This window comes from Protomyctophum bolini (genome assembly GCF_963924005.1).
Source record: "Protomyctophum bolini genome assembly, chromosome: 1".
NCBI classification, from domain to species: domain Eukaryota; kingdom Metazoa; phylum Chordata; class Actinopteri; order Myctophiformes; family Myctophidae; genus Protomyctophum; species Protomyctophum bolini.
In genome coordinates, this window is record NC_137862.1 from 1,181,919 (window position 1) to 1,195,729 (window position 13,811).

At 39.8% G+C, this 13,811-nt stretch overlaps 1 protein-coding gene across 2 annotated transcripts in view; it reads right to left on the reverse strand.

Annotated features, from left to right (window-relative positions):
- Positions 1–4,009: 4,009 nt before the first annotated feature.
- The window catches only part of LOC308319105 (CUB and zona pellucida-like domain-containing protein 1), a 32,109-nt gene continuing 22,307 nt past the window's right edge, over positions 4,010–13,811 (reverse strand). For both annotated transcript variants that reach the window (XM_080768965.1, XM_080768966.1), the window contains 7 exons: positions 12,140–12,195; positions 10,608–10,783; positions 8,372–8,632; positions 7,623–7,762; positions 7,112–7,211; positions 4,886–5,156; positions 4,010–4,243 (listed from right to left, as the gene is read on the reverse strand). In XM_080768965.1, the coding sequence (XP_080625091.1) occupies positions 4,038–4,243; positions 4,886–5,156; positions 7,112–7,211; positions 7,623–7,762; positions 8,372–8,632; positions 10,608–10,783; positions 12,140–12,195 (1,210 nt within the window). In that variant the 3' untranslated portion in view covers positions 4,010–4,037. The remainder of the gene's footprint in view (positions 4,244–4,885; positions 5,157–7,111; positions 7,212–7,622; positions 7,763–8,371; positions 8,633–10,607; positions 10,784–12,139; positions 12,196–13,811) is intronic.

A 13,811-nucleotide genomic window follows, 5' to 3' on the forward strand; every position in this document is an offset into this window, starting at 1 on the left:
TAAGACCAAAATGGGTTCCCGTTCAGAATGGGTTAATTACCAAAATAAATAAACTACTACTACTACTACTACAGGAAAAGTCATTGTAACCAAATAGACACACTTTGAAGATTAGTCTGGTTAACAATTAGACTGGTTAATAATTGATCATTAGTTGGTCATAGTATGTCTACTCTACTGTCACAGTCTGTCATGAAAGTTGGCCAAAGTGTTATGGAATAAACATTGATATATGCTGACAAGTGTCAAGAAGAACTCAAGATGACACCACCACACCTTTTTGAAGTTGTTTCATATTTAGCCATCCACCCAGCCAGCCAATCAGCTCGCTTCCATCCATCCACCCCCCCCCTCTCTCTCTCTCTCTCTCTCTCTCTCTCTCTCTCTCTCTCTCTCTCTCTCTCCTCTCTCTCTCTCTCTCTCCCTCCCTCCTCTCTCTCTCTCTCTCCCTCCGCCTCTCCCTCCCTCCCTCCTCCCTCTCTCCCTCCCTCCTCCCTCTCTCTCTCCCTCCCTCAATTTTGGCATGATAAACATGTTCTACATTGCCAAAGCATACATACAACAAAACAAAAGTCAACATTGCGCACACAGAAACCACAACAAACATCCCAACAATAATGAACAACAAGCTAATTGCAATACTCTTATAACTTATTCTTAGAGTAGGCTACAACACTTCCTTCCACGTTGACACATGGATGTAGAACTCATTCACCAGAAGCTCCGTGGAACAAACAGTAAACAGACACTGCATGTCAGTATAATGAAACAATTAATGTCTTACCTTGAAATCCGAAGAGGAACATGAATCCGGTGATCCAAACGGCATGTGTCCAGAAATAATCCATTTTGGTGTCCTTTAATAATCAGATCCAAATGGACTCCCTTACAGACGTTACAGGTCTTCTGAATGAAGGCGGGTTTCCTGCCGTCCTGTGTTGTGTAGAGACGCAGCTGAAAGAGTGAAGACCTCACAGACTGGCGTGTGAGACTGCAGCGACTGATGCTGATGCTGCATGAACACAGTGAGTAAAGCTCTCTCTCTCTCTCTCTCTCTCTCTCTCTCTCTCTCTCTCTCTCTCTCTCTCGACATGACACTGTTTGGTATGACTGCCATCAAGTGGTAGTTTTGTGAAAAGTGTGCGTGCGACCCATGGGATGAGAACGAGTGACGTTGGGAGTCTGGATTATGGTGTGGTGTCTCTGGACTTCGTTTAATTAAAGTGCGTTTTGATAATCCACTCTAAATCTACCCCCAACATATAGGCTATAGGCCTGTGTTTAAGCAATAAACCACGAGAGGTCTCAGCTGGTAATACCGGGTATTTTACAATGGCTGGGGTCCAAACATTTAGACTCTGTTAGAGTTAAATGTTTGGTCTAGGTCGTACCCTCCCAGCCATTGTAAAATACCCGGTAAACTGGGGCCTAGAGTGGCTTATAGCTTTTCTAAAACGGTTACAAACATAATTATAGCAATATTAACCTAATACAGCTATTGAATTAACAAAAGTAGCTGCTCTTTTTCGCCAACAGAGCGAGCCACATCACTTCCTTGTTGTGCTATCTGCAAGGTGACGGGAGAATAGCGCTTGATGTCCTTACGGGGCTGCCTGGAGCCACACATTATATGAGCCTGGCGGTGCTTATAGACGCCCGCACGGCATGGGTTTTAAGGCAATCAAGCGCTCCCCTTCCCCAGTACATAATATACGGAATCAGCTGCGAATGATATTAAGTGATTGAAGCCAAGGTGTGGGTTATCGGTGCCTATATACGCTTGTTTACAAGAGGGTCCACCTTGTTCAATTCATCAAAACATTTAGAGACGTACAAATAGACACTTCTATACAGCCAAAGAACAGAACAGGAATTCATCATAATTGAGGTAAAAAGGGAAAAGAAACAATATAGTATAGGCATACCATATTCTGAATTACCAAAAAGAGGACACATGCGCGCGTGCATGTGCGCGTGCACGTGCGCATGCATGTCGTGGATGTGCATGTGTCGTGCGCGTTTGAATTAAATTTGTCAGAAAAGTTTGGCTCCTAAATTTGATCAAATAATTATGCTCTATTTTGGTGTTTGTTTACAAACAATTTGGAATTTGTTTACACACATTTGTAGTTTGTTTACAAACATTTGGGATTTGTTTATAAACATTTTTGTATTACAAACATTTGTAAACAAGCTGTCAAGATGAGTTAGTTAGCTATGTATTTATTTAAAGCAGTGGCTCTCAAAGGTGTGATCCAGGGGACCCTCATGGTTCCTTGAGGGGGTTCCAAAATGCATGTGTATGCGTGTGTGGGTGCGTGCACACGCTATAATTAATATATGAGGTTAAACAACGAATGAATCACATATCACATCAAAGCATATGCAAGCACATTTTGACCACTTTAAACCTTTATTATGGCATCAACACAAATCTTGAGAAAACATGTAGCATAATAAACAAATATCATATCCTCTAACACTTACAAAAAAAAGGTATTGTGTAATGGAGTCTTTTTTTGATAGGATGCTATAACTACAGTTATAGTTTAATATTCACTTAAACCATTCTGAACGGGAACCCATTTTGGTGTTATAGCATCATGTTATGCTTTAGCTATTGAAAAATAGCAGATCTACAAGCTACGAGCTTGTAGGTCTGCTATTTTTGAAAAATCGAAGAACGACTGACATTTTTAGAATCTGATCTCAGGTCAGAATGGGTTAATCAGACCAGTGTGTGTCCAGTGGAAACCTCGTATGAATCTGATCTCAGGTCAGAATGGGTTAAACCCCGGCCCCCAATGGCTCTATATACTGTAGGTCAGATCCTTGTTTTCCCTCTACACCAAATCACTTCATGGTGAATATAGCCAACAATAACAGTTACTTTACACCAAATTATTAAAATGCCCCCCATGGTCTACTCTATACTGTATAGACAGTATGCCACTGACGTGTTTCTCTCACCTCTGCCTTTAAGAATTTGATGACATTTTGATTTGATTGACATGACAGATGAAAGAAAATACACTGAGGAGATACAGATTTACATGAGATTCATCGTATGAACCATTTTAACATAATAGGACAGGATTTTTGTTCGCTGTTGCATAACTCATAAAAATACGTTTGACACTATTATAACTTCTGTCTAATCAACTGTTCTGAGAAAAATAAATTACAAATTAATTTGGGGGGGTTTGAAAACAAACTACAAATGTAATTAGTAAGTAAGTCAGCATGCATATTTCATGTGTTTTATTAATAATCATCAATATCTATTCCAGAGCATGTTAGATCATAATGGCATACATACATGCGTTTGTGCAGACAGACAGACAGACAGACAGACAGACAGACAGACAGACAGACAGACAGACAGCTAAAACGTTTTTTGTTTCATTTTTTTTTTGCCAAAATAGGGATTAATTATTAATTGACCAATTTTAAAGTTTATCAAGATGATTGATCATTTGATAGTTATAGATGCACTGTTGACAACAAGGCAGTGTTGTTTTTGGCAACAAATTTCTATTTTAGTTTAGTCATAGTCTTTGGACTGAAACTTCATTTAGTTTTAGTCACATTTTAGTCACCTGGAATGTCTTAGTGTTTAGTCTAGTTTTAGTCGACTAAATGTCATAAGATTTTAGTAGACTAAATCTACAGTTGATTTAGTCGACTAAAATGTATTTTGGCGGGTCTTGATGCCGTCGTAATGAGTGTTTTTACACTTGCTGAAAATAGCAGATCAGCTATTTTCAGCATGCAACCAAGTGTAAAATGACTTATACTGGATCTCTTGTCCACTAGTCCCTTCCTAACATTTTAGTCTAGTTTTTATTTGTCGACGAAATTGTCAGTATATTTAGTCTTAGTTTTAGTCATCGTAGCTTAGTTTTCATTTAGTTTCCATTTGTTTTTGTCAGTAAAAATAGGTAGTCGACGAACATTTTTCGTCTTAGTTTTAGTCGAGGAAAACAACACTGCAACAAGGTGAACACATGTTGCAACAACGTGTCTGTTTATCAGATCTATATCTCCTCATCGTCGTCCAGCAGACGAGGATCGGCTGCTTTGGTCTTCTTGGTGAAGTAGCCGATGACGAAGGCCAGCGCCGCCACCGCTGCAATGAAAGCACTGGCAAAGAACACGGTGGATACGCTGCTGTTGAGAACCACCAGGGCGGCTCCACCTGCTACCGGGGCTCTGGGCTCTGGAGAATCCACCGGAGAATCCACTGGGAATATAGAAAACAATAGAGACACATTAGAATTAGATGCTGATACCGTAGATGAGGCCGGTTTGACCAAATGACACTAGGTCAATCACTTTTCTCTTTTTTGTATTATTAGAAAAACATCCCAGTTCCTTATTTACGTATCAGTCAGCAGAAGCAGGGACATGTTTTTAGCAGAGAGGGGTGGGGGGGGTTATCAAATAAATACCAAATATCTAGAGGGACGTTATGGGGGAACGCCTACTGAGTGGCAGAAAACTACTTTGCATCCAAACAGAAAAGTCCTACAGTATCTGATTGCATTAAATGTTAAACTAGTAACTACGCTAAACTCACTTTGCAACTCACTTTGCCACTTGATTTGCCACTAAATTTATTGAATTAACTTATTGACTTAAAAAGAAAAAGAAAACGGTCTGGGGTAAAGAATGACCCCAGAATTGTTTCAAAGAGGAATACCACTATTAATTTTGATGAATTGAACAAGGTGGACCCTGTTGTAAACAAGTGTAATGCTTAATTGGGTCGTCCACTCACAGTTAACAGTCTTTGTATTGAGTTTGTGCTTGAAATGTACTGTAATTCTGCAAACTGTTAATAAATATTTCAGTCAATCAATCAATCTTCCATGTTTATTATTACCTGCGGTGAGAGTCTGGCCACCGTTAAACTGATCTCCAGGCATCATGAAGTCATCCGCTGGATCGACCAATCGTACACCTCCATCGATCACGCCAAGAGTGGGTCTGACCACCTTGAAAGGACCCTGGGTAATGTAGTGAGCTCCGGTCTCCATGCTGGTCTGGGAGGCGGAGCGCCGGCGTCTGCGTGAGGGGTTGGCCATGCAGCCCTGAGCACATCTGGACGTGGCGTCCCCAGTCTCACACAGGATGACCGAGCAGGTAATGTACACCTGGAGACACACATACAGTATGAGTTAACTAATGTAATTGAGGGAAAAGGAAGGTTCCTTCCTTTTCCCTCAATAAAAGCTGTCGTAGCCTGTAGCTTTTATTGAGAAAGGGAAAAGGAAGTTGCCGCCTGTTGTTCCTGCCCGTCGACTACAAAACAATACTACAACATGACGTAACCATATCATCCTGTCGACTTCAAAACAATACTACAACATGACGTAACGATATCATCCTGATGACTACAAAACAATACTACAACATGACGTAACCATATCATCCTGATGACTACAAAACAATACTACAACATGACGTAACCATATCATCCTGTCGACTTCAAAACAATACTACAACATGACGTAACGATATCATCCTGATGACTACAAAACAATACTAAAACATGACGTAACGATATCATCCTGATGACTACAAAACAATACTACAACATGACGTAACGATATCATCCTGATGACTACAAAACAATACTACAACATGACGTAACGATATCATCCTGATGACTACAAAACAATACTACAACATGACGTAACGATATCATCCTGATGACTACAAAACAATACTACAACATGACGTAACGATATCATCCTGTCGACTACAAAACAATACTACAACATGACGTAACGATATCATCCTGATGACTACAAAACAATACTACAACATGACGTAACGATATAATCCTGATGACTACAAAACAATACTACAACATGACGTAACGATATTATCCTGTCGACTACAAAACAATACTACAACATGACGTAACGATATCATCCTGATGACTACAAAACAATACCACAACATGACGTAACGATATCATCCTGTCGACTACAAAACAATACTACAACATGACGTAACGATATCATCCTGATGACTACAAAACAATACTACAACATGACGTAACGATATCATCCTGATGACTACAAAACAATGACTACAACATGACGTAACGATATCATCCTGATGACTACAAAACAATACTACAACATGACGTAACGATATCATCCTGATGACTACAAAACAATACTAGAACATGACGTAACGATATCATCCTGTCGACTACAAAACAATACTACAACATGACGTAACGATATCATCCTGTCGACTACAAAACAATACTACAACATGACGTAACGATATCATCCTGATGACTACAAAACAATACTACAACATGACGTAACGATATCATCCTGATGACTACAAAACAATGACTACAACATGACGTAACGATATCATCCTGATGACTACAAAACAATACTACAACATGACGTAACCATATCATCCTGTCGACTTCAAAACAATACTACAACATGACGTAACGATATCATCCTGATGACTACAAAACAATACTACAACATGACGTAACGATATCATCCTGATGACTACAAAACAATACTACAACATGACGTAACGATATCATCCTGATGACTACAAAACAATACTACAACATGACGTAACGATATCATCCTGATGACTACAAAACAATACTACAACATGACGTAACGATATCATCCTGATGACTACAAAACAATACTACAACATGACGTAACGATATCATCCTGATGACTACAAAACAATACTACAACATGACGTAACGATATCATCCTGATGACTACAAAACAATACTACAACATGACGTAACCATATCATCCGCTCCCGACAGGATCATATACCCTAAATGAAATGGTGCCCAGGCTAGACCTAGTTCTAGATATCTAGTCTAAAATCTAGTTTTCATCAGTGGGAAAAAAGGCAATCGACGAACATTTCTCGTCATAGTTTTAGTTGATGAAATCAACACTGCTGCCGTGTTGAATATGTCAACGACCAAAAAGCTGGGTGGTTATTAATAGCAGTACGGCTATCAAAGAAAATAACAAACAGAAGCATTCAATCAGACTATGAAATAGTATATGTATAAATAATAATATTCTAATTGTCTTACCTTGTCATATGCACCAGTGAACTTGAAGACCTGGACCTCAAAGTTGTATGTTGTAAGGTCAGATGAAAGGATTCTCTTCAACGTGTCATCCCTCTCACAACTTTGATTAAAAAATAAGAATCATAAAAATGTGTGTGTGTGTGTGTGTGTGTGTGTGTGTGTGTGTGTGTGTGTGTGTGTGTGTGTGTGTGTGTGTGTGTGGTCGATGAGAGAATAAAGGCTCATTCATAGTCTGGATTTTCCGTGGTGGGGTGACCACCGAACTACAACATGACGTCACTGAGGTGACCACCGAACTACAACATGACGTCACTGAGGTGACCACCGAACTACAACATGACGTCACGAGCCGCGGTGAAGAGCAAACCACCGCCACCGCTCCAGCCCTTCTCTCTGTTTTTACTCACCACCGCTCAACGTTATTTCAGCTCCGGTGGTCACCTCACCACCGAAAATCCAGACTATGAAATGAATAGGCCTTTTGAGAGGCTGGTGAGTTTATATTTCTTACCCATGGTCTATGAGAGAATATCTGATGTTGGTGGTCTGGTTTTCCGTAGGAGTGGCTGTACAGGACTCCACGAACAAGGTGATGTTGGGCAGGTCGGACTGAGCCTGGATGCCCATGTAGATCATGTCCATTAGCTTCACCTAGAAACACAAACATTATAGGATTTTAGAAGTCTTAACCCATTCTGACCTGAGATCAGATTCATACGAGGTTTCCACTGGACACACACTGGGTCTGATTAACCCATTCTGACCTGAGATCAGATTCTAAAAATGTCAGTCGTTCTTCGATTTAAAAAAAATAGCAGACCTACAAGCTCGTATCGCGCCACTCGGTGGCGCGATATGAGCTTGTAGATCTGCTATTTTTCAATAGGTAAAGCATAACATGATGCTAACACCAAAATGGGTGCCCGGTCAGAATGGGTTAATTGTGTAGAATCAGCCCCACAAAGTAATGTAATGGGTTCACTTAAATGTTTTGTCAATTTCATAATTTTGGACTGAGATCAGGTTCTAAAAAATGTCTTCTACATCCTGACAGTTTTCTGAAAAAGCTATGTTTCTATGTCAGTCGTTCTTCGATTTTTCAAAAAATAGCAGATCTACAAGCTCATAGCGCGCCACTCGGTGGCGCGCTATGAGCTTGTAGATCTGCTATTTTTCAATAGCTAAAGCATAACATGATGCTATAACACCAAAAGGGGTCGATCCCTGCACCCAAAATGTGTTAACTGTAATAACCCTGACCTGCACGGGGTAGGCAGACGGCTCCACCGTGGTCGTATAGTTGCCGTCTGTGAATATCTCAAAGGTGTAACCGAAGCTGCCGAAGGCGGACTCTGTGAAGACGTAGTCAGACTTGTGCAGCCGGTAGTGGCTGGACAGGCTGATGGACTTGGGAAACTGGCAGAAGAAGCGTATCTTCACAGCCCTCTTTCTGGTTATGATGGAGGTGCTGTTCTCAAAGGAGTTGATCTCGTTCTTGAAGAGAAGGAAGTCCCCGGTGTCCTAAAAACACACAACAACACAAAGTCAGTTATAGAACAACAAGGAAGTGAATTCACAAACGTTTCAAGCCGCTATAGAGCGTCGCAGTCCCGCCCCCCCCTCGAGAGACCCCCTCATTTTCCTCATAGACTTTTCAGAAGGTATTTATTTAAAAGACGTTTACGCCGCGGACGAAGCCAACTCTTGTCGTGACAAATCATGACAATGAACACAATATTTCGGGCCAAACAAAGAATTAGAAAGTAGAAAAAAACGGCAGGTTACAACACTTTTTTTTGTTGTTTTTCTTCTTTGTAATATTTTTTTTGGTCCAAGATATTGTGTGTGTTGTCATGATTTGTCACGACAAGAGTTGGCTTCGTACGACGCTTAAAAGGTCTTTAAATGAATACTTTTTGAAATGTCTATGAGGAAAAAATGCATTGGGGATTAATTTCCTGGGCCTGGCGTCGTCATGAAAGGGGGCGGGACTGTGACACTCTTGCAAGCACTTGGAATTTTAGGAGTACATTTATTTATTTTGATTCCTGAACACATACTAGGACTTTTTACTTTGTTTATTTCGACGGGACAAAGCATAAATGCAATGCAAATACACCAGATTTAGCAAAGATGCTAATTCTCATCTGCAGACCCCACACAAAACATGAACAGGCAGGCAACACGTTACACTACGAGACGAAGCATAAAAACATACCACGATGGAAACAAGTGGTATGGACAAATTGTGTTATCCTTTTAGCCTTAATAATGTCTGACTGTACCACGTGCTGTTTACTGTACATTTCTGACTAAAGTGTTCAATCCATCAATAAACAAGACACACAGAGGCAGCTCATTAAAAAGAGAAAACTAACTCTTGACACAACCTTTGTATCGCATTATACTGTTTGGTTCTTCCTAATTGCATACTGATGTACAATCAACCATTTTCAGGGGCATTAACATTAATGATGGTGAATACTTTTACTTCTACTTCACTACATCTCAGTGGAAATGTTTTGACTCCACTACAATTATTTGAAAACATACTAGTTACTTTGAAAATTTGAATAATTAATGTATTACAACATACATTAACCACTTCAGCCCCGTTTAAACCGTGGCTATTTTCAAAATATATATATTTTATACCTTTTAATGATATCTTGTGAAATGTGACATTGTGCTTACTGAATAGGCTACTTTTACTAAGTACATTTTGAACACTACTACTTGTACATCACACGTAACAGTGTTTCTACATTGCAGTATTAGATACTTTAACTTAAAGGGATAGTTCACATGTTTTTAATTTAAGCTGTATGAAATACTTGCCATTAATATAGTGGTTGCAACTGTATTCATTGATTGCCCCGAGTCCCCGTGGTGGGAGTTCTGCTCTGGTTTTGGTGAAATATCAAGTAGTTCTGGTCATTTTGTGGGGGGCAGTTTTGGTGGATTAATTTACTTTTACTGCGTGGCCCCCAGTGCCCTCCACAAAATGACCAGAACTACTTGATATTTCACCAAAACCAGAGCAGAACTCCCACCACGGGACTCTGGCAATCAATTAATACAGTTGCAACCACTATATTAATGGCAAGTATTTCATACAACTTAAGTTAAAAAAAATCTTAACTATGCCTTTAAGTAAATTTTGAACACTACTACTTGTACATCACACGTACGTAGTGTGTTATGCTTTAGCTATTGAAAAATAGCAGATCTACAAGCTCATAGCGCGCTACGAGCTTGTAGGTCTGCTATTTTTGAAAAATCAAAGAACCACTGACATAGAAACACAGCTTTTTCAGAAAACTGTCAGGATGTATAGAAGACAGTTTTAGAATCTGATCTCAGGTCAGAATGGGTTAAGTAAAAGGTGTGAGTAGGCTACATAATGGGTGGTCCTACCTCCAGCGTGGTGCCACAGGTGGTGAGGGACATGGTGCCCATGATGTGAGTAATGGGTGGACATAATGGGTGGACCTACCTCCAGCGTGGTGCCACAGGTGGTGAGGGACATGGTGCCCATGATGTGCGTGTCGTTGGAGGTCAGGGAGCAGGACGGATCCAACAGCTTCAGCCAGTTCCTGTCGATGCCCGGCATGGAGGCCTTGTTCAGCTCCACCGTCATGGTGTTGGCCTGGCACGACACATGCGCTATGCCTACACACACACAAACATGTGCACGCGCACACACACACAAACACGCATGCACGCACACACGTGAACAAATTGGGTCAGAGGTTCATCCTTGATCTCACAGAGACTAAATAGCCTGCTCACTACAGTATGTACCTTTTAGTTTTTTTTTACCAGTTGCTCGAATGCCCTGAATGGCAGAATTACAAAGCAATACTTATACAATACAACTGGAAGGCCTGATTCATACTCGGCTCACGTCTAAACCTTGTGAGCTTGTAGATCTAGACGTTGTGAGCTTGTAGATCTAAACGTTGTGAGCTTGTAGATCTAAACGTTGTGAGCTTGTAGATCTAGACGTTGTGAGCTTGTAGATCTAAACGTTGTGAGCTTGTAGATCTAGACGTTGTGAGCTTGTAGATCTAAACGTTGTGAGCTTGTAGATCTAGACGTTGTGAGCTTGTAGATCTAAACGTTGTGAGCTTGTAGATCTAAACGTTGTGAGCTTGTAGATCTAAACGTTGTGAGCTTGTAGATCTAAACGTTGTGAGCTTGTAGATCTAGACGTTGTGAGCTTGTAGATCTAAACGTTGTGAGCTTGTAGATCTAGACGTTGTGAGCTTGTAGATCTAAACGTTGTGAGCTTGTAGATCTAGACGTTGTGAGCTTGTAGATCTAGACGTTGTGAGCTTGTAGATCTAAACGTTGTGAGCTTGTAGATCTAAACGTTGTGAGCTTGTAGACCGACATTTTTCTCCGTTGAGCGACTTCTGCACACAACCAAACTTAAAAGGACTTGTCTTAGTTCTACTGGATCTCTTCGTCCACTAGTCCCTCCCTAACATGTTTGACGAAATTGACAATAGATTTGGTCTTTAGTTTTTTAGTTTTTTCAATGAAAACAGTTTTAGCTCCCAATGACTTGGGAATTGGCTATACTAAATTGGGACTTGAAGGGGAGAAAATGTTTTTCTTTTGTCTTGAAGGGGCATGTTTTGCACAATAACATTAGTCTTTTCATTATGTCTGCCCACGATCTCTGTGATTCATACAGTACGTTTGTTTACCTCAGTCACTGATACTAAAATCTGATATATATTTTTTTTTTTCTATGAATCTGTGACCTGACACCCATACTGTTACAAAACGAAAATAAAAAGATTTTGAAAAGAAAGAAAACTGTTTTAGCTTTCGTTTAGTTTACTTTTCACCAAAGATCCATGAGTTTGGTACGGATCAGTGCCAAGGTGCATCTTGCAAGTCCGGATGTTACGTTTCTGACGTCTAGTCTACCATCGGCCCACCCACCAATGTTAATACATAGCGTTACAAAAATGATACAAACATGAAAATGGGGAGGCCATGAAGCGTTGATCTGACCTTTTTCAGCGGATGATCTGGTCACCAGTAAAATGACACACCTCATCTCTGATTGGCTAAAAGACACAGCAACACAGGAAGAGGAAGAGCATCATGGAACAGTCTGATGTGTAGATACTAGTTATACATTATGCTACATTATGTATTGACTCATATTTATATTTAACAATGTACTGTACAGTCAATACAGTGAGAACTGAGAACGATTAAGTAATTGTTACACACGCATGCATTTAGCACAAGCAAACATTCAGTACAATGCAATGCAATTATAAGTCTTAAGTATGTATATCCATATAATAATAACAAATGAACAATGACAATATAATGTCCAGTCAGACAAGCGTGATATCACAGTATGTATAATTCATATGGCGAGACAGAATTCAGAATTCAGTGAACCACACTTGCAATTTCCCAGAATTGCCGCTTTCAAGATTTATACTGTAGGCTACTTGAGGTTAGGACATCGACATATTGAAAATAGTAGAATTATGTTTTCGCCCCCAGTCATCTCACGACAACCATGCAAATGGAGTTACATATAGAAAGTATAGATCAGGGATGTCAAACTCAAATACACGGTGGGCCAAAATAAAGAAATTGGTACAAGTCGAGGGGCCGGACTGTGTTTCAACACACGGGCCATTTTTGGGGAGAGGGGTGTAGCTGAAAGTTGACCCACAAGTGATATACTTTCACTGCTGATCAATAGTGAAGAGAAGACGCATGCTTGCGCTTGCGGGTCCTTGATACGTGACGATGCACTCGCAGTGCATTGTGGGACTTGTAGTATTATGGTGGTCCGTGCAATATACCAGAGGGCCAGTTCTAATACTAATTAAGGCGAGACACCCCAGGTGAATAGGGAAAAAAAGTTAAATAATAGCTATCACAATGAAACTTCTCCAGTTGATTACTTATATTAAAACTAAGATTTTTTGTATTACAAGTTTTCTGAAATTATATGTTTAAATATGCAAATTAGGCATTATATGCGCTAATTTGCATACATTTCGGGACGATAAATCTGAAGATCGGATAAAGCCAGGTTCAAAATGATCATTTCATTTTGTTGACACATTAGAGACAAAGAAAATTACACATGGGATTTTTGATATCTCTAATTATCACTCCACAAATCAGAAAATAGTGTCAACAGGCATAAAAAACCCAATTTTCGGCATTTCTTTGGTATAAAATGTGATGTAAATCAGGCTGTGAATGATATATCAACAAATCCATGTGTAAATGTCTGCGGAATATAGTTATGAATAAGACTGGAAAGTTTGGTGTATGTGAGTTCAACTGAAGTGGAAATTCTTTGTCCCAAGTATGAGGAAAACTCATTTTGAGAAAACGGCCTTTAAAGATTTGTATTGTAAAATTCCAAAACGTTTTATTTGAAGCCACTATTTTGAGACAAAATATCTCATCCAAACCTTGGCAACAACATATAATGGCATATATCATTGGAAAGGTCTGGACCTCAAGCTGACTGTGGTCTGATCCAAATATGGTCACTTCCTTTGTACCAACAACCAATCATGAAAATAGAGATGGTGGCTTTTCACCCCGAAAAACGAGCTGTCATTGGCTAAAATAAACTATCCAACTAAACATCTAAATCTGTATTTTTAATGTGTATTTTGCTTTACGTAGTTTGAAAGAA